The 21,957-nt window shown below is 33.4% G+C and overlaps 3 protein-coding genes and 1 pseudogene across 3 annotated transcripts; 1 reads left to right on the forward strand and 3 right to left on the reverse strand.

The window, feature by feature from the left end:
* The first annotated feature begins 430 nt into the window (after nucleotides 1-430).
* Nucleotides 431-6,818, forward strand: LOC105768964 (uncharacterized). The gene is made up of 14 exons (XM_012589273.2): nucleotides 431-835; nucleotides 926-1,083; nucleotides 2,051-2,154; nucleotides 2,590-2,656; nucleotides 3,118-3,210; nucleotides 3,294-3,458; nucleotides 3,585-3,725; nucleotides 3,819-3,896; nucleotides 4,343-4,455; nucleotides 4,548-4,608; nucleotides 5,385-5,552; nucleotides 6,027-6,128; nucleotides 6,300-6,389; nucleotides 6,488-6,818. Exons 1-14 carry the CDS (start codon nucleotides 550-552, stop codon nucleotides 6,548-6,550), a joined length of 1,689 nt encoding a protein of 562 aa, XP_012444727.1. The 5' UTR covers nucleotides 431-549; the 3' UTR covers nucleotides 6,551-6,818.
* A 1,693-nt stretch (nucleotides 6,819-8,511) lies between these two features.
* On the reverse strand, nucleotides 8,512-9,435 carry LOC105768967 (hypothetical protein). Its single transcript, XM_012589277.2, has 2 exons — nucleotides 9,231-9,435; nucleotides 8,512-9,150 (listed from the first exon to the last, which is right to left on the reverse strand). The coding sequence occupies exons 1-2, from the start codon at nucleotides 9,364-9,366 to the stop codon at nucleotides 8,759-8,761; spliced, it is 528 nt and encodes a 175-aa protein (XP_012444731.1). The 5' UTR covers nucleotides 9,367-9,435; the 3' UTR covers nucleotides 8,512-8,758.
* A 3,242-nt stretch (nucleotides 9,436-12,677) lies between these two features.
* LOC105766765 (germin-like protein 9-3) lies at nucleotides 12,678-14,057 on the reverse strand (annotated as a pseudogene).
* A 197-nt stretch (nucleotides 14,058-14,254) lies between these two features.
* Nucleotides 14,255-15,702, reverse strand: LOC105768965 (peroxidase 60). Its single transcript, XM_012589275.2, has 4 exons — nucleotides 15,459-15,702; nucleotides 15,173-15,352; nucleotides 14,933-15,092; nucleotides 14,255-14,835 (listed from the first exon to the last, which is right to left on the reverse strand). Exons 1-4 carry the CDS (start codon nucleotides 15,690-15,692, stop codon nucleotides 14,396-14,398), a joined length of 1,014 nt encoding a protein of 337 aa, XP_012444729.2. The 5' UTR covers nucleotides 15,693-15,702; the 3' UTR covers nucleotides 14,255-14,395.
* Between the last annotated feature and the right edge of the window lie 6,255 nt (nucleotides 15,703-21,957).

Below are 21,957 nucleotides of genomic sequence, written 5' to 3' on the forward strand. Positions count from 1 at the left end.
AACTTTAATTTTTATTATTTTATTACACTTCAAAGAGGTATGAATCACACATTTAATTGGGGAAGTGCTTGAAACAAATTCCATTGAAAGTTACCATTTCAAGTGTAAAAACTTCCCCCAAAATTGAGGAAAACGTAAGTATTTAGTTATTTTCACAAATAAATAAGTGAGTAATGTTTTTTTAAAGAAAAATAAGTGATTAGTGTTTTGTTTTGAAGGTGTGATTAGTGTTAATTAACTTACTAAGAAGTCTATTACAATGTTAATATTCCTAATTTCCTACAAACGAAGCATAATTGTTATTTTTATTTTGTTGAATTAATCACTTCAACTTATTTTTTTTAACGAAAGAAAAGGAAATTACTTTACATTATCTGATTATTATTTAATTAATCACTTAAGTAATAAACACTTGAATCACATAAAAGTCCAAACGAATCTGACAAACTGCATGTTGGAAATGGAAGCAGCTCCACCCCATTAAACAATTACTGAATCCAAATTTCTCTTTTCCACTCTCTCCATACCCTAGATCCAATCTCTCCTCCCATGGTGCTCTCCAAGAACTCCGGTGGTCACCGGGGGATGCAAGAATCGATGTACTCAGTGATCGCTCTAGTCTTCATTTTAGTAGCTTGCGTCGAACTGTGCGATGCGGCCGCCGCCATCGACGTTTACCGTCTAATCCAATACGACATGTCCGGTTCTGCTTACGGATCTCGCTTCGCGGTTCTCAACCACCACGCCGCCTCCTTGCATTTCCCTCCTGGCGCCGATCTTTCCAGAGCCGTCCTCATCATCCCTCTCCGTGAACTGAACATCACTTTTGTTCGAGGTTCACTTTCATTTCAACAATTTAATTTCTACTCTTCTGTTTTTAGTCTTCTTGAGATTAATTAAACCTTTTACTTTTGGTGTTTGGCAGAATATATCAATCAGAAAAAGCCGTTAGGAGGGTTGCTATTTTTGCTTCCTGACATATTTAGCTTTGAAAATGGAGGGAATAAACAAGTTCATGAAAAGGAGAAACTGAAAAATCTACTGGCAGAGCTGGAACAGTTACTTATACATGCAAATATACCCGTGAGTGTAACAGAGATTATATTTCTTAGGGTTAAATTTTGTCTTTATGCAAAATTATTACTTGCCACTATATGCCTGCATAAGTTTCCATGTTATTTAGTTTTTTGGTAAATACTATGCCTTGAGACTGAAGCTTCCTCATTTGCTAAGCTAATTTTGTTTAAGATCTGAGTTCTTTAACTTGACTGTTTACAAGGATTATATTTTGTCGGTTGGAGTATTATTTTGTCTCCGTTGATTGAGACTGAATCAAGTGTAATGTTTTTCCTTAGCGTAACAATTTTAATGCATTGTTATTAACCTATACCAGCATTTGCATCATAATTGAAGTTGATTTTGACCTTGTTTGCTTATTGTTTTTAACACTATCCAATTACTTTAACATCATTCCAAAATCCTGCCAGTCCAAAAGACTTGGATTCCTGTTTCTTGCTCCATGCTTCCATCTTAAGCAGATACCTGTTGTTGACTAGTTTTCATATCAACTAATTGTTTAATTGGAAAATGACATAAACTTTGAAATTTCTTCCTAAAACATGCCTGATATATGTAACTCCAACATCAATGCTTATTCATATGAGCGAACTCTTTTCTATTGCTATTCTAGCATCATTGGTAAGCTTTTTCTAAAAATTAATCATACTGTGATATATGCTTAAGTCTCGTACTCGTTGGTTTCCTGAAGGACATTATCATCTTATGTTCCAGTAGTGTTATCAGCTAGGGCTGACATCTGTCCTTTAGTTCTCTGTGTTCGCTTTTTGTGCTCTGTGTGAAAATGATTTTTAGAATTAAATCCAAGTTAATGTTGTTCTTGTGACTCCAAATGAAACCTTTGTTACTTCTCATTTAAGGTAGGAAAATTACAAGAAAAGAGAAAACTTTGCTACTTCTCAACTCTTGATTTTTTTTTAATGTCCTTTTTATGCTATAGTTGTAACTTCATTGTGGGGATCTTGTGCTGCAGTATCCTGTTTATTTTGCTTTTGAGAATGATGAAATTGATACTGTCTTGGTGGATATCAAGAAGAATGATGCGATTGGTCAACCTGCTACTGCAACTACTGGAGGGTCAGTTCATAGTTTTTTTGGCTTAAAATTGATACTATATATCCAATTGTTGTATAAGGATGCTCGTTTGATGTCAGGGAACAGATCTAGCCTGAACTCTTACCTGTTTTCAACGAGGGATAAAATATATTACCTGTTTTTCTTGTTTTATTTCTCAAAATATTGTTGAATGATCATTTTCCAGCTTGAGGCCCAAAGAAGCGGTTCACTTATTTTATTCATTTACATTTCTACTTTAATCTTACACCATTTTTGCTTATTTGTGTTTTCGTTATTCATTTACCTTGGTTGTAAATTTATATGTAAATAAGTAAATATGGCTCCATCTCTATTGTGATGTGTTTTTAGTTGGTTCTTGTGTATTCTTTAGTTCATTTTGTTGTTGAAATTGGTAAGAATTCATGTTTAATCCAACTCATCTTGTGAAAAATTCAGATACAAGCTTGTTATCCCAACACCTGAACCGAAGAAAGTTGCATCTCCCACCATCACTAATATTCAGGTGTGTGTCAAATTTTATTTTATTTTTTTTGTAACTTTTCTAAATGAACAAAAAGAGTTGCAACTGATTGCATAGTAGAGAAAAATCACATGGCTGCTTCTTGCATACAGTAATAATGAGACACATGTAGCATAAGGAAGACAGCCACCTGGTTTTGCTTTTATCATATGAAAGAATACTAGTTATGTTTTAAAAGAAAGAACCTTATTGCCTTCTTACCCTGGGAACAACAAAATATATATCATTGCTTCTTTGAAGTTACATAACTTCATTTCAATTGTTGCTCACTCCATCTTCATATCATATGTTTGTCTTGTAAGATATTTTGGCGTCAGATATTGGTATGTTTAATTTTTCTTGAGCTAGTTTTATTGCGTGTATAATCTGGGGAATCTTGAATATGCGTTAATGGTTGTTTTCTGGAAGAAGTTTTCACTCTGGTAATTCTGCTGTGGTAACAGGGGTGGTTGTCTGGCTTGAAAGTTGATGGAGATACAAATCAACTTCCAACGATTGCTATTGTGGCATCTTATGATACTTTTGGGGCTGCTCCTGTATGTATTTTATTAATTTTCAGTAAAGAAAATCAGCTTCAATTATCCAAATGAAGGCACCATAATTTTTTTTAAACATGTAGGCATTATCAGTGGGAAGTGACAGCAATGGGAGTGGCGTTGTAGCGCTTCTTGAAATTGCTAGGTTATTTTCTCTTCTGTACTCAAATCCTAAGACAAGAGGAAGGTACAATTTACTTTTTGGCCTGACATCTGGTGGACCATATAACTACAATGGAACTCAGAAGGTAATTCATTTTCATTGATGAACTGAATTTTTATCATCTCTTTCAGTGGCTTGTATATCTTTCTGATTAGTTACTTTTGTCATTGTTTTGGTTGCTTTGGTCATATAATTATCATATTTTATGCAGTGGCTTCGGAGTTTTGATCAACGTTTACGCGAGAGTATTGACTATGCTATTTGTTTAAATAGTATTGGTTCTTGGGATAATGAATTGTGGATTCATGTGTCTAAGCCTCCAGAGAATGCCTACATTAAGCAAATTTTTGAGGTAAGCGGGTAGCAATTAGAATAATAGGTCTTGAATGCATTATATGATGTTTTCTTTCCATTGGCAAGAATCTGATAAGTGGTGTTATTGAAGGGTTTCTCTAATGTGGCAGAGGAGTTGCATATCAAAGTTGGCTTGAAGCACAAGAAAATAAACATCTCCAATCCTCGAGTAAGTTGATATATGTATATATTTCAATGTTTGAACCATCTTCTGTCACCAGTTTCTGAAATTAAGGACATATCCTATGTTTTGATAGAATATTATTACAATCAACTTCATCTATGAGGTGCTTATGAAACTTCAAAATTTCATGTATCTATGAATGAATTTATTTTTGTGGTTTTCCAAAATTGCAGCAGGAACCCCCCTTTATGATCCTGTGGCCTATCTTGCACATAAAATCTTTTCTAGAAAATGGTTAACTCATACTTGAAATATATCTGTTAAATCTGAACTTTTTGCTATCGTTGATGAAATATGATTTTACCAAATGACATCACACATGAAGGTGCATTACATCTATTTATGAGAACATTTATGGATAGATGTAAGGATGCTCTGCTATTGCATTTCTGCTGTTTAGATCAGGTAATAAAGTGGTTAAGCTGCTGTAGGTAGCTTGGGAGCATGAACAGTTCTCAAGGCTGAGAGTTACTGCTGCCACTCTTTCTGAAATTTCGACTGCTCCTGAACTCCTACAAGGCACTGGAGGTCTGTTTGATAGCAGGTAATATTTTCAAACTTAAGCCCTTATTATCAAATTTTCAGTTTGTGTCTGTGTGTTTGAGACTAGTTGCTGAGAACTTGACTATTTTGCAGACAATTTGTGAATGAAACTGCAATCACTAGAGGTGTAAAGTTAGTTGCTGAAAGTCTTGCGGTAAGATCAAACGATCTGCAAGTATATATTTGATTTGGTGTTCTTATTGCCATTCTTGATAAGACTGTGCTTGCAATACATAACCCCTCGCCCCTCCTGTTTGTATGAGTTAGCATAAAGAATTGGAAATCTATCTTGTAATATTTATGAGAACCTGGTACCTATTGGAAGGGAATGTGTAGACTGTGGACCAATGACATCTGTGTCTGGTCTCTACCAAAGCAATGCTAAGTGAGAGAATGACATGAATATTTATCATGTGATGCTCTTGTGTGGAATGTACTACTGGATATGCATGTGTAAGCATAGAAGTGAAAATTTATCCCGCTGCATGTTATTACCTAGGATAAATTATTTACAATTCTCACTGGAGGAAAATTATAGCATTACATGTATGCTGATGATTGTTGTGATTTAGTCTTTTGGACATTCGAGGCAAAGGCCCTGCCCTTGTAGGATGGAATTGGGGGAATGTCTGGGAACATGTGTGGAAAGTATGATATAGACCATGCTTTTGCTGGTCAATTTCTGGATACAGTACAATGGTATATGATCCATGCAAACCAACCAGTTACTCTGCAAAGGCTTTATCTTGACCATTGCTTTTTTGTTGTTTTATACGCATAGTAAGAGTATTTAGATAGTTGCCAACTTGTGTGCAAAGACTTTAAGCTTTTAGATAGTTGCCAACTTGTGTGCAAAGACTTTAAGTTTTAATCATTTGCTCGTGCATGAATACATACTTTTTATTTTAAAATTGTCATCACTTTTTGCAGAGGCATATCTATGGCCACCAGGGAAAAAATGTCCAAATTTTTGCAGATGGCGGTAGTTTGGCTGTAAATCCTGCTTATATACAATCTTGGCTGGATCTTTTATCACAAACACCTCGTGTGGCTCCATTTCTTTCAAAGAATGACCCTTTTGTCATGGCTTTGAAGAAGGTTTATCACCTGTTCCTTTTCTTGATCTTCTCCTTTATGTTTCAGTTTCTTTCTTTGAGATGATGATTTGCGCTTTAAGAATTGAGTTGATTTTCTTCAGAGTTGAATTAGGTTTAAAGAATCAAATATATGATATTTAAGATAGGGGGATTGTCAAATGTCTTGGATAACTGCTCTTCCAATTGGGAGTTTGATGAAAGAAACACTTTGCTTCTATGAAAGAAAGTTGAATGTACCATTACAAAGCAATTGTAAAGAAAAGAAAGTATGTGTATTTCATTCCAGCTTGCATCACTTCAAAACTTGTACTCTCTTTTACCAACCACATAAACTTCCAAGTATCATTATCAGTAAATATAACAGAACAAACTTTTGGATAAGGATTTATGGTAAGTGGTGAAAACACTAGAATGACTTGCCACGTGCTTTCTTTAACTTTCAGTTCTGATTGCTGTTCGTCTCACTCTATTGCAGGAATTAGCTGATCATACCGATGAAGTGAACATGCAACATGAGGTTCTTGAAGGGGTATTCACTTTCTATGATTCAACTAGTGCTAGGCTTAACATCTATCAGGTATTTACTATTGTTTGAATTAACTTTTTTTGTGTGTGTGCGCGCGCGCATGCGCAAGGATGATGAATGCATTAGACGACTGACAGATTGGTTGGGACGTACATAGACAGAATTAATTTCTGTTTACCATTGCCCATTCAAATAATGACAGGTTCAATCGTGGTGTTGCAGGTTGCTAGTGTAACATTCGACTTGCTGTTACTTCTCGTGTTGGGATCATATTTGATAGTGCTCTTCAGTTTTCTTGTCATCACAACTAGGGTGACTCTTTATTCACTATTAACCAGTTGTTTTAAATCGCAAAACAGTGTTTAGGATATTTAAGAAAAAACTAATTTAATGACGACGCTTTTCTACAGGGTCTTGATGATCTAATCAGTTTATTTCGCCGGCCCCCTTCTCGAAAGGTGAAAACAGCTTGATCGCATAAGCAGAACATTATATGCGGATGCATTTTGTACGAAATATTCTCTAATGTAAACTTAAAACAAAATATCCCACGAGGTTCCTTGGTTTTCACTTTTTTTTTCTTCTCCTTTTTAGTTTTAGTATGACCGGGGACCATTTTAAATGAGATCAATTTTAGGTGCGAGAAAATTTTTGCTCAGTCCATCCAGGATTGTATTGTATTGTATTGTTGTTGGTTTTATAGAATAAATACGTATGGGGGTATCCGCACATTTTTAATTACACGACATGGCATGTATGCTGATTTTAGATTTGTGTCTAACATATGTACGTGTAAAACTCGTTAACATAGGTGATATAAATACTGATCCACAATCCCGTAATTTTAATGTCGCCCGCCAAGTTTAGATGCAAAAGATTAATATAAATTTTGTTTGCTCATTTTGCTTTATAAAGGGTGGCAATGACTATTTTGGACTTTCAATTTTATAAAAAAAACTTTTTAGCTTTTTATTTAATTTCTCTCTTTAATTTTTTAATTCATTTTGAGATGATTTGACAAAAAACATAAATTTATAAATTATGAATTAAAAAAGACGGAAAATTAAATAAGGTTTAAAATAATTTTTTATAAAATTAGAACGCAAAAGAAATGTTTTTTCTCTCTCGGTGATAGGTACGATTTTGAGTAAGTTAAAATTATACACTGGAATTATATAGGTCAATTGATTTACACTGAAATTGCTACATACCACTAACACATAGAGATGGTAGAAAACCTTAGAATGTGATAAAAGAAAAATAAAAATACTAATCAACATTTAAAAAAATTTCACCATTGGATTCAAGTATAAAGTTTTATGAAGAGGATCTGTTGTTGTGGATTTATGGTAATTGCTATTAGCTGTAGGGAAGAAAATCTCAATCTCTATTGCCAGTTGTCAAGCAATTTTCCTTGGAGTACAGTCGAAGAGACATAGCAATATCCTTATGATTTGAAATCTTTAATCAAGCAATTAATATGAGAAGAATCAATTAACAAATCCCTAAATCTCTTGTAACGCCCATCATTTCTAGCCATGGAATTACTTGAAAGAAACCCTTCCAATCCACCAATAAATAAATAAAAGCCTATCATCTATATATGTGGAATTTATTATACTTTCCAACACCTAGTTATCCCCACAAATAAGAAGGAAAAGAAAATAGTGAAAGAAATATGTATCAATGCCGCTCAATCTTTTCAAGATTGCCTAATTAGTCTCCTAACATCTTCATCCCACAATTCCAAAAGGAGATGCCACCATTTTCATAAATATGTATTTTTTAGATTTTGTTACTATTTTCATAAATCATTAATATTGTTGCTATTATAAAATTATGTTATATTTACATATTATATACATTAATGATTATATTTTTAAAATATGTATGTTAAATCAAAACTAAAATTTTCTATAAAAGATTTATGGCGAACTGATAAAATTAAAGTTTCCAAATTTATATTGAATAAAAAATTATATATAAAATTGATATTTATTTCGAAAACTAATAAGGAAACTAAGGCATAGTAATCCAATTAATGACCAACCAGTCCATTTGTTCAATGAAAAGATTTCGATAGGCACATGTAATGAAATTGATTGAGAAATAAGTGACATATTTTATAATAGAAAGCACCAATGAATATATATTTATTTATTTTGTTAAATATCTCAAATCATATTTATATATATATATATCTCCATAAGTGTAAATATATATGTCTATTACTTTACTCCATGGATAAAGGATCTAATTGATAGAGGAAGCATCATAAAGATCAATTAATGAGGATTTAGAAAGAAAAAAAAGTTGAAGAATACCCAAAATCTTGGGGCATGTTCCATGGCCATGCTTTGAAGAGAAAAAAAAAAAAAAGAGAGGTAAAAAGCATATGCTTGAGGAATTAGAGAAAACCCATGAATTGGTAGTATACTATGAACTGCTATATGCTAGTATTAAACAAGAAACAAAGATATTACATCAAACTCTCCACTTTTAATTAATACACATAATTAATAGAAATTACATAAAATCTTACGAGTCTGCACTCACAAACTATATTATTATATATATAGCAGCGAAGAACTATATAAATATATATATCACACGTCTTTCTCACAAATACTTATGACATTAATTACTGCTATTACACTGTCTCTAATCCACTGAGATAGTCATCAAGGGATACCGATGATGGGGAAGAAAGGAACATAATAGCTGGATGGTGCAAGTCCCCACTCCGGGGGTAGTGGCAGATCGACGGTCTTGGATGAACCGATCCCCTTTTGAGCTCCACATGATTTAGCATCAATGGATGCCGAAGGGCATGAAGTGGAGAAAGCCAGTGGAGTGGAGAGGGTGTAAGTGTTGGGTTGATGTCCCACCTTGACAACCTTGGACACCAGGTTTTTCTTCTTGCTGTATAGCTGGTTTGGTCCACCTAGGAGCTTGGCAAGGCAGTTAGTGTTTGAGATGCCTGATGGAAGCTGGACCTTGAAAGAACCATTTTCTTCAGTGGTTGCAGTGGCTAGTTTCTTCACTTTCTCACACTTCACTGCAACTTGGATGCCTGCAATTATAAAGCCTATATGATTAAGTAGTAGGACAACATTTTAAAAACAACTCAAAAGAGGGAAAATTAGAGGGAACCTGAGAAGTCATAATTATGAGGGCAGTCGAAGCAGGAGATTTTGGCATTGAGATGTTGGCAATTTGAGAGTTGAACCCTAGTAAGAGCCACTAGGAACACCACCAGTGCAGAAATCATCCCTAAAGGAAGTGCCATTTTGATTTTGGTAAGCCAACACAATGTCAAGTGTGTTTCTCTTTTTGAGTATGAAGAATTATGGGAGAGGGCATATATTGTTGCTTATAAATGCAAGGGGGGGAATTAGCTAAGACCGTATTTAATAAAAGGAAAGCAAAGGCTGAGTTGGTAGTTGGTGCTAATTTACTGCAGTAACGAACTAACACGAGAACCCCCTTATCTTGTTTTTTCTTCTTCCACAGTGACATGTGTAAATTTAGACCAACTTTAAGCCTATCTATACCTATTTTCTAAGAACAACAACAAGCATAACTGACTCTCACAAATGATGTTTCTCGTGAATACTCAAAATTCCAAACATTTTAGACAAAGTTTATCATTTCTCGACCCACCATCAAAAAAGTAGATTTCATAAACATAATATAAAGATTATAAATGTGTAAAAAAAAAAACATAAACACGAACATCAAGTGGAGTCAATAAGTGTTGTATATTATATTTATTTTCATAACCTAATGATGAAAGGAGGAGGGTACATAGATAGTGTGGGTCCTTAATCCAATCTAAAGTTTTTATTACCGATGGACGTTTCTAAGCATATGTTAGTATATAGGGGGTGACATACTTGGTTATGAATTTGTGTTGCTATATGGAATCATTACAACCACATTCTAAAGCTGCTAATAGATTTGGGGTACTTAAGAATTGGCATGTATTTGTGTGTTTCTCTTTCGGTGCATTATTAGAAGATCTGGTGAGGTCTCGTAGTTGCCCTAAGAAAGTGGCTACACTTGAATCCATCCTTCTCATCTATTTAATTTCCCACTTGAAAAACTAAATTTGGGAAATCAATCATCACCATTTACTATCAACTGGAATTATGCATTTCCAATACTTATCATCTAAGAGTACTTGGGAGCCAAGTTAAGAGTTTTTTAAGGTGTACGGATAAAATTATTTAATTTTAAAAAAGGAAAGTTAATTTTTAAAAGGGTCAAAAAATAATTTTTCTATTTATTGAATTCCAAATCTTTTTAAAAGTAATTGTATAAGCTACCTTGGAACTTGTCTAACATTTAACATCGAACAACTAAAATAAAGAATTTAATAGAACCACCTACTACAAATATTGGCAGTTTTGCCACTCAATTTGCAACTACAACTTGTTTCATTGTGACTCTGATTGAACCTCAAACGGAAGAGATGAAATTTAAAAGTTGAAGTTTTTTAGATTTTTCCTTTTCTTCATCATAATTTGATTCGATTTCTTATTTTTATATTTTCTTTTTGGACTTATTTTGATAAAATAAATTATAGCTTTTGGATATTGTTCTGTAAATTTTTCAAGCCTTTCTAAAAATATTACTAAATAAAAATAATCTTTATGTAAAAAATTTAAACTATTTGTACTAATTTAAATATAAAATATTCATTTTACATTGTTAAAAATAAAATTCAATTCGATCCAAATTATAATTTTTAACCAAAAGCTATCCAAACGGAATAATTCAGATTAATTTTGGATTTCTCAAATTTTATTGATATTTAAAAATATGAGAAATTAACCCAATTGAAAAGATTATAAAATTTATTATCTGATGATAACCCAAATGGGATCTACGAATGTAAATATATAGGTTTGTGACATTGAATAAAGCCGTACAGGGGTAGGTTGGTTTTTCGTAGAGCACCTTAATTGCCAATAAATGAAAAAGATGGGAAGAAATGTAAAACCCTAATTTCAGATTTTAGCTTAGCCCAGGGGCGAAGAGATTTAATGTTCATTAATGAGGTCTATGTTTTTCAACCTTGAGTTTCGTTTTTCAACATCAAAATAAGTCAACATTATTATCAAAGATCTAACGTTTCGAGATTCATAATATATAATATATCTTTCAAAATGTAGCATTGTGTTTAAAATATAGGAATGTAAAATTAATTATATCTGGATTTTCTTTTTATTTTTAAAAGTGTTTTGTTCTGTACATTGTATGTTTAATTTGAAATTGGATATATATCCAATTTAGTTTAGAATAAGGTATATAAAAACTTAGAATATGCATTTTGAAACTCAAAAGCTTAATCATTGAATATATAGAGCTAGATTTGGAATTTTGGATGGAAGAGGGGCCAAGGCAATTGGGAACCCTTCTGACAACAAGGTAAGCCTCTGAATAAATGGGGTAGGGTACCTCTGCCCTGCAATTCCACACTTTCTGATTCTAATAAATATTATTGACCAACGTTTATTTATTTACAATTTTTTTATGAGTTAAATAAGATTATACAAGAGGACGTGAGTTTGAGTGCGCTAAAACGTATTATCCTTCCTATGTGCCGTGTCAAGAGGGTATGAATTTGAAAATTTCAATTGGAAGAACAGGAAGAGCATTTCGCCCGAAAAGAAAAAAGCGCTTTACTAGTAACTTTTTTCTGGATTGTCATGAGAAAATAAAAAAGCAGAGTTGAGCATTGCATAACTTCTACTGTCCAACTACTAATATTTAGGTTAATAAATTTATTAACATAATGGTAAATATTAAAAATTGGAAGTTATTATTTTAATAAATTTAATTTATTATCCTGGATAATTCTGAATAAAAAATTAAAAATTAAACATAATTCTAGTATTTTACCTTTTGTATATATAAAATTATTAGCTTAGCAGTGGGTTCCGTCATTCATATGAATAATCCCTCCAGCTAATATCAAAGACATTTAAAGTATATATGCCTAACTTATCACTGCATTAATTTGCTTGCAAATATTGATTTCCATTTTACAAAAATGTTACTACTTTCACTTAATTTATAATTTGAGTTTAGATTTATTCTTTGGGATTGTACATATATAATTATTTATTGTCCCTTGTAATTTTTTTTGTCAGCTCAAATATGGAACTTTCACGTCCTAATTACTTAGTACCTTATTTCTTAAATTTCAACACAAAAAAGTTGATGGATTTTTAATTCCAACGTAAATACTAAGGTAGTGTAGATGAGAAAGCATTAATATGAGTTAATGACCTCTCCATGAATAAAAATACAAGGAGCTAAGCGGCTGTGGAGTGGAGGGTTGGTTGAGCTAGTTGTATCTCAAGTAGATTCTCAAAAAAAATTGCCCTATTCAAACATTCACTAGACTGAACAAAAAAAAGGTTATTATTGCCAAATTGTCACTTATAGTACATTATTTGAGTGTGAATAAAAGCAAATGAAGAACTTGAGGGTGGAAGCCATGGTTGAAACTTTGATGTGCATATGTCACTCTTTAACTTCAAGACTGAATGTGCCGGATGAGGCATTTATGTGGTATGTATAGAGTTATGTTTACGCCATTGGTGGAGGCCATTTTCTAATGGTGCCTGCTAGGTGAAAATCACCAAGGATTTTGTACTTGTAGTTGTTGGAACTTCGGAATGTCCTTTGTCTTGTCTAAGGCATTGTTCCTCATCACCCACAAAGCAGTTAAATGAGTTAAACACCTTGTGCACATTAAAGTTGTTTTCAGATTTAAGTTGCCTTGTTGGCGAGATCCAAATTAATGCAAATACGTAACAACATGCGAAGGAGCGAGATTAAAGTTTGTTAAGCTTTGTCAATGTCAAATTCTCTCTTCTTAATTCAACCAGGCATGGAATAATTTTGGGTGAAAAAAAATAATATTAACATCGCTGAGTTCTCACTTATGTTAACTTGGATTCGAGTGTGAATATCGAAAATGGATATGCATTCCATGCAATTATATTCAATTTTTTTAAGTATTTGGTGAGTCTTTTTGAGTTGTTGTAAAATCATATTCTTATATCCATATTCAAATATATGTTAAATACAAATATCATATTCAATAAATCTAAACAAAATAAATTTTCGCCTATCATGCTTAATTTGCAAATAAATAAAGTTGTGTTTCTTGTAACATTAAGTGAATAATTTGATCTTCAAATATAGAAACATTAAGTTTAGTTCAAAATGTGACAGAAACTTTTAGAGAGGAACAGTTGTCTATGTGTGGATATTTATATTCAGACACATATTTAAACATTAAGTTATGAGGAGATTCTAATTTAAATATATGAAAGAATCCAAAATGTTTGAATATATGCATGTAAACATATACGTAGCTACCCTCGTCTTGTACTTAGTATTATGCCCATGCAAATTCAGCGGACAAATAGAGTCTTGGGAAGTGACAGTGCCTGCATTTGCACTCCCAAAAGCAGATACCGCCAAAGCTGGATTATTTGCATCAATATTGTACTGAAAGTGGCCTAGTCCCTTGGGGAAGACGAACATGTCACCAGCTTGTAACGACTGCGTGAAAAGCTTGTTGGTTGTGTCCACGAAACCGGGTTCCAGGCTTCCGGCGACAAGGAAAAGGAGCTCGGCGGTCGGGGATGGGTGTGGGGAGGGTTGGTTGAAACAGCTGGGAATTGAAGAACATCATACGAAACACTGTGCCCGTTTAGTGCTGGGAATTCCGCCATGCTTGCTTTCAAGATTGTAAATTTCGTGGGGAAGTCTTCACCGATGAGGACTCGCATTCCGGTGAATGTAAAGAAGTTTCCATCGGCATTGTTTACATCTTGTGGGACTAAAAAATCAGAGGTGATGTCTGCATCTCCGGAAAGGACCATTTGCGGCTTGCGCAATGGTAAACGAAGATAACATGACGAAAAGGACTTTCAGGCTGACTATTCTTGAGGCCATGGTCTAAAAAATCCTGGTCTGTATAGTTTTCAATTAACACCAAATGTGCTGGTGAGTTGCTTCAACTTCTTGAGAAGGCTTTATTTATAGATTTGTGTTTACGTGATTTCTTGAGAAGGCATGTACGCATGTCAGGTTATTTGTCTGGTCCAGATTAGGTGAGATTGGTTTTTATTTACAGAATAACTCATTACAAGTGGAACTCGATCATGTTATTTGATTAAAATAAAATAGTACCGTTGAACACAACAAGGACCAAGAACATAAAAACAACATTCAACCAAGAATAATAAATAAAGAACATATATAAAGAAAAGAAACAAAAAATCAAAGACAAATCAACCAAAAAGGAAGGTAGAGCGGGGTTTGTTTTTTAAATGGCATGATTCCCTAATCTCCCCTTGTGAATCTGTAAGAACATCAACAGCTCCCAACTTAACCATTGCCTGCCCGAACCTGGCAAGGAAGTCATTGCCGTTGGCTAAACTGGCGACTGTGTTATTGGTCAATGGATCCAAGGCTAACGCTTGATCAATCTGAAGAATCCCTCTCCCTAGCCTTATTTGCTTGTAGAAGGAGTTGTCCACAATGAATGTACTCGCAAGATTCTGGTCAAGACTTACAGGGGTTCTGTCGGCTGGTGAGTTTCGCGGACAGATTAATCTTAGTTTCACAACTAATAATGGATCCATAGTCGGGTCTGGTTTCCCTGTGTTGTCGAAATTGTAAAGACGGTCTCGAAACAAAGAACAATTTGTAAACCCAATTGTGTGACCACCTACATGCCATCAAGTTACGACTTAGAATTAACACATTCCGAACAATTAAATTAAGAATGCAGTAAGTTCCAAGTAAAAGAAAGAACATATATATACCAAGAAGTAAAACCATATCTGTAAGACCAATCCCTTTTTTGGCAAATGCATCAGCAGATTGAGAAACTGAAAATCTTGGAGAAGGGAGATCTACATTCGAAGCCAAAGACACGGAGCCATCTCTTCTTCCAGTTTGAACCTCGTATCGCCCTCCTCCACTCTGCACCAAAACAGGCCAAACTTATCATCAAATTGTTTCGGAATTTTGGAAAGAAATTAAAGATGTTATTAACTTGTTACCAATTGTACAGCATCTCTAGCAGCAATGGCGATGATATCAGCACAAGAAACAACTCCTGCACAGGCTTCTTCAAGTAATCCCTTCGCTTCATCAATTACATCATAACCACTGACACTTAGATTCGGGGGCGCAGTTTTCTCACTGGAGTCGCCGTCTAGCAGAATCGATGCATCACATCCCTTTCAATTACACAAAATTCAACTGTTTCAAACCCATTTTCTTAGCAAATAAAAAAGAAAGAAAGAAAATTTATGCAGTTATATATATATAAATGTGGTTGCTTACGTTGACAAAGCAATCATGGAAAAACAAACGAATGAGACCAGCTGCGACTCTTGGTTTGTCGTTGAATCTTCGTTTAACTACTGAAGCAACAATGGCCTCAACATCTTGTGAATTACATTTACCCTTGTAAAATCCTTGTTGAAGAGCAGCGTCGCATTGGCCTGTGAAATTCACAAGGATGAAACTAAATGCTAGAGAAAACGCAGCTGCTACCACTGCTGCTGATATCTTCATTTCCTTTTCCTTCTTCTTCTGTGAATATCCAAATGCAGATGAGATGAAGATATCCATTTTTATATAGGAATCGAAACTGGCTTCTAATTCTACAGGAAATTTAATGGAGGGCACGACTGGCCTTCAAGCAGCAGCCAGCTTAGCTTAGTTCCGATTTGTTGTCTTTATAAACGTGCATTCATGTTTCCTTTAACCAAAACATGCAAAATGGCGTTCCATGGAGTTGAACAAAATCCGGCAGTTTCAACATTAGAGATTCCATGGAAAGAGTTGCTTTTTTTGGAAATTTTCAACGCCGGCATATTTTTAAAAGGTGCATATCCAGTACATGCAACGACCCCATTTATGTGAAAATTAATAGAATAATTCATTGAACTTCAAATATTTATTTCGTCCATTTAAACATCGAGCCTTTAATCAAACAAACAATGATTATTAGTTTTATTAATTTCCGTCCAGTTAGGGTCTAATGATTAGGTGAAATTGTTTGATGCTTACCTGATTGGAATGGATGATCATTTAATTTTAGCTTAGGATTTTTTACATTTAGGCCTAAAACAGTTGGTTGGACCCACGTAAAAGGCTAATGGTCGGATTTGGATGAAATTGAAAAATGGATATATGTTAGGTGAGATTGAACTTTGCATTCATAAAATATACACAGGATTATATATTGGGAAAGAAATCAAATCAGATTACGTGTTAATTAACAAATGATTAAATCAAGTAAGTTTGACGGATGCTTCTTCATACCGCTTTTCCTTTCACATATTTTAATTACAAAATATACAATCCATAAGGGATAAAGTATAGATATTTTTAAAGGACAGGTGTCAATGTAAGAACCTTTTGGACATCAAGTTAATTGCACTAAATATCTTCAAATTATGGCTATAATTTTAAATTAATCTCAAACTTTAAAATATTCTAATTAGATCCTCAAACTATCGATATTATATCAATAAGATTCTTTTGCTACTAAAATTGTTAATTTAACCGATAAATGAGATATTAGATCTTATGTGACATAAGTTAAAATGAAAATTTTAAAGAAAAGTTTGACATAACATCAATAGTTTGGGGATGTAATTAGAATGTTTTGAAGTTTAGGAACTAATTTAGAATAAAAGTAATAGTTAGTGTAATTAACTCTTCTTTTTATCTATAGTTGTATAGATTGGTTGAGTTTTAAATAGGCTAAATGCTAAAATTGGGGCCAAACCTTTTAGGGGTTACTCATATAAAGCTCAAGTCTTTCAAAATGGTCTACTTACCCTTTATAAAAGTGCTCAAATAAAGGTAAAATCTTTCAAAACGGTCAAATAAGGACCTAACCTTTTTAAAAGCTATACAAATAAGGATCAAACATTTTCAGAAGTGCTTAAATAAGGGTTTCTCAAATATCGTATATCATGTTTCAAATTATATTCTAATTGCTTTCTTTTCTTTTTAAGCAATATTTGATGTGTTTTTATCCTAAACTCGTTAACATTTACCTAATTTTTCTACAAATTGGGCTGACATACATGGAAAGCCCTTATTTGAGTGCTTTTATAAATGTTAAACCCTTATTTAACTTTTTAGAAGGTTTAGTCCTTGTGTGAGTAATCTCTAAAATGTTGAGCCATAATTAGAGCATTTACCCTTTTAAATAAATATATTTGTAATTTAAGTACTAATTTGACAATAAAAAAGATTTTAAATCTAAATTTAATTATAAAATATTAATAGTATATTAATAAATTTAAAATATTTTAATATTGTTGGAATAGTGATCTGGACTTATTGGTATCAAATAAATTAGGTTAAACACTTAAATTAAGGCCCAATCTTTAGGAATTGTTCACGTAAGGGTTAAACTTTTCAAAATACTCATATAATAACTTAATTAACTTTTATAAAAAATATTCAAATAAAGACTTTTCACGCCATTTCAGCTCAATTTGAATGTATTCGAATAAAATTCATGACATTTGAATCAAGTTTTGCTTAAAATAAAAAAATTAATAAAACATAATTTAAGATATGATATACGATATTTGAGAAGCCTTTATTAATACATTTTTAAAAAATTTTAATCCTTATTTAAACACTTAAAACAATTAACTTTCATTTGAGTATTTTTGCATATATTAAATCGTAATGTCAACATTTTAAAAGATTTGGGCTTCTGTGAGCAGTCATAAAGGATAAATTAATAAACACTTTGGAAGGCCACCACATCCGGTGCTTGTAGAGACGTAAGTACTCCATAATCGGGGTTGTGTCCAGTTTTCGAAAATAATCCATATGCACAGTCCCGAATTTGATTTCACCTAATTCAACAATCTGGTTTTACTGTCTATATATAAAATATGATCAAATTTAAATAAAAATAATTGTTATTATTTAATTTTAAATGTTGTAACTCCTTTTATATTATATCATCTCATGTTTTCTCACTCAGATTAAAATTTTTAATCACTATTTTGGATACCCTTATCATTGGTAAAGAAAACATTCATAATCGTGTATAAGAAAATATCAATGATCATCCCAGCAGCTGGTATCTCAATTTTTACTTAATGGTATAATTTCGATTATGTACTAACGCTCAAATCTCAATTATTCAATTTAATCCTTATTTGACTTTTCTCCAAAGTTTAAAATTTAATTCAAATTATTTTAATACAATCTTTTTTTTTTTAATTTTGACTCCAAACTCTATCTCATAATCTTTTACTTGGCTCTTACTCATGGTTTAGCACCCTGGATTGCATTTCCTCAGGCTATCTATTCGTTTGCCTTCTTTCGCACCTTTCTTTCATTTTTTAAAATTTATTCTCAGATTATTTAATCCATCCCACCAATTTGTTCTCGGTGTTTCGAGAAGGTGCGGGGACGGATTAGGGTTAGTATTAACTTTTGAAAATAAATTATATTAGTATCTACATATCAAAATGATTTTTAGAAAGAATCTACCACATCCATGTACTCGGTTTTTTTTACTTTTTGTTTTTTTATCAAATCATTTTACTAACCATTTAACTTTAGAATGATAGTTTGATATTAGTTTTGAGGCTTTTTCTGAGTTGCAAGCACTGTGTTCAACCGCAGGAGAATGATATAGTTTGATAGCGCGGTTTTGTATTGAGGAATTTAAGACAAGGCCCCAAGGCTGGAAGGGATGAACGTGGCATTTTGTCAGAGATTTTGGCCGACGATTGGTTCTGATGTGTTCAGTCAGTGTTGTGCTTGGCTAGAGACGCGTGACTTTCCTGCTTCAGTTAATAACTCTATTAGTTTTGATCCTGAAGATTGTTAACCCAAGTAACATGAAAGATTTGCACCCTATAGCTTTGTGCAATGTTTTGTATAAAGTCTTGGCCAAGGTTCTGGCAAATCGGCTAAAGGGTTTGCTCGCTCGGGTAATTTCAGCAATGCAGTCAACTTTTGTGCCAGAAAGACTAACGACTGATAATATTTTAGTTGCCTTTGAATTTTTTCATCATATGAAGAACAAGGGATGGGGTCGTGTAGGAGAGCATGCTTTGAAGATCGATATTAGTAAGGCATACGACATTGTGGATTGGAATTTTTTGCGGTTTATGTTAGCTAAGCTGGGGTTCCATGACAATTGGATGGAGCTTGGGCCGAAACAGGGTTTAAGGCAAGAGGACCCGCTATCCCCGTACCTATTTATTATTTGCACCGAGGGTCTGAGTTTCTTGTTACGACAGGCGGAGCTGACAGGAGATCTTCATGGGTTACATGTCTGTCGGAGCAGTCTGGCGGTTTCTCATTTGTTCTTCGATGACGATAGTTTCTTTTTTTTCGTGCCACTGTTCAAGAGAGTGAGTGTATAAAACGTATCCTGGCTACTTATGAGGCAGCTTCTGGTCAAGCCATCAATTTTAATAAGTCGGGTATCATGTTTTCTTCTAATACTAAGTTGCCTGATCCTTTGGCTGTTTGTGCTGTTTTGGGTGTTACTGCTTCCATTGGCCATGGGCGTTATTTGGGGCTTCCATCGCTGGTTGGGCGAAATAAGAAGCAAATATTTTCGTTTGTTAGCGAGAGATCAAGAGAATTTTCAGTTGGAAGAACAAATTGCTTTCGAAGCCGGGTAAGGAAATAGTCTTGAAGACAGTGGCCAGGCTTTACCGGCCTATTGTATGAGTGTGTTCCTACTCCCTTCTAACACATGAGATGCACTCCATAAAATGATGAATTTTTTTCTTGTGGGGTTCGGGGAGTAATGAGCGCAGGAAACTTCATTGGGTATCTTGGGAGAATCTATGTGTTCCGAAACGATTTGATGGTCTGGGTTTCCATAACTTGCACTGGTTTAATCTTGCTATGGTTGCTAAGCAGGGCTGGCGGTTTATTTCCAGTTCGAACTCTCTTCCGGCTCGGGTTTTCAACGCTAAATATTTTCCACAGTGCGACTTTCTAGATGCAGAAGAAGGAGTAATCCTTCGCTTATTTGGAAGAGTATTACTGCAACCAAAAATTTTCTTTTGAAAGGGGTTCGATGGCATGTTGCTGACGGAAATTCGATTGTTGTTTTTAAAGATCCTTGGCTTAGGGGTGCTAATAATTTTTTTGTCGATTCAATTCCACTCGAAAGAATGGAAGAATCAAAGGTTTGTGATTTGTTTAGCGTTGATGGGTTGTCATGGGATCGGAATCTTATTGATGGTGTGCTATCTCCAAGTGATGCGGCTCGTGTATATCAGCAGCCTATTGCGCAAAACAAAGTTGCGGATAGCCTCGTTTGGCATTTTACTGCTGACGGGGTGTACTCTGTTAAGACGGGGAATCAGCTTGCTGTGGGTAGTGATCATGGTTATCTTAGTCGTTTTGTGGAGGGGCCTTGGTCCCGTATTTGGAAAAAGTCAGCTGCTCCCGAAAATTAACTTCACTTGGCGATGTTTGAAGGGTTTTCTCCAATGCAAAGCTCGTCTAAACGAAAAGGGCATCCCTATGGAGAGTTGCTCTAGGTGTGGGGATGTGGAGACGCTGGATCATGTCTTACTGAGATGACCAAAAGCGGCAAAAGCTTGGTGTTTAGCTGGTTTTGATATCGTAAACTCCACTGTTCCGTTGTTTATTGAGCACCTTTTATCATTGCAGAATAATACTATGGACAAAGGGCTTGCTATTATGTGGAGTTTGTGGTTCCACCGAAATCTGTTCTGTTTTAAAGATAAGGATATATCTGCAAGAAATATTGTATACTTTGCATTTAGGTTGCATTTGGTAGGATAGAAACCGATGACCTTTTCGAGAATTTAATTAATCGAGAAGTAATTCAAAAGTTTGGTATTTCAAATTTTCTTTTTACTTTGTAATTTAATTTTTATTGGGAGTTAAATTTTAATGAATATGACAATGTAATCCATGTGATAAAAAGTGAAAAAGTTAACTAGATTAAAAATTAAAAAAATATTGAGATAAAATTAACTATGTTTTATATTGGTTTAGAGTATTGGTATATTAATAAAGGTAAAAAAAATTACCTCTTTTCTCTCACTTCATTTTCTCCATTACATTTTTCAGAATTTTTTTCTAATTTTATTCATTTATATAGTATACAATTTACATGTTATCTTTATTTTCTATTATTTTCTCTCTTTTTTTGATATATTAATTGAAAATTAAATTTTATTATAGTTTTTATGAGTATTTACAAGAAAAAAGGAAACAAAAATTAAAGTTTAGATTTAACTTACTTATTTAATCATAACCTTTTACATAATTTACTTTTAAATTATTTATAATTTTGGTCACACTTGGAATCTATTTTTTATATTCCTATGTATTAACTTTTAGCTAAAGTAAAATATGATTTCAAGTATATTTTAAATTTATTTCAAAAATAAGTTTATATATGCATTATTATATTTAGAAATATATATGCAAGATAAATTTGAAATAATTTTATTTTAATTAAAACTATAAATTAAAATATAATTTAAAAACTATCAAATAAATTTTATTATTAAATATTTAATCAAAATATTTTTTTTAAAAATAACTTTTTATTAAAAATATATAAGCTTTTATTTAATAAAGATAAACTCATAAATTATTATTGCCAGTAATCATATTTCAAGTTCCATCAGAGGAAAGCACCAAACCCCAGCTTAATGTGTTACAGGAATGGGCAGATTCGCAGACTGTTTTTGCTGCTATTGGTGGAACGAATGGAGGTGCTGCCGCGGATGATCGTTGTTGGACAAGGCCGATGCTTCTATCTTTGAAGAACGGCGAGCGACAGGCT

The sequence above is a fragment of the Gossypium raimondii genome, chromosome 5 (genome assembly GCF_025698545.1).
Source record: "Gossypium raimondii isolate GPD5lz chromosome 5, ASM2569854v1, whole genome shotgun sequence".
Lineage (NCBI taxonomy): Eukaryota > Viridiplantae > Streptophyta > Magnoliopsida > Malvales > Malvaceae > Gossypium > Gossypium raimondii.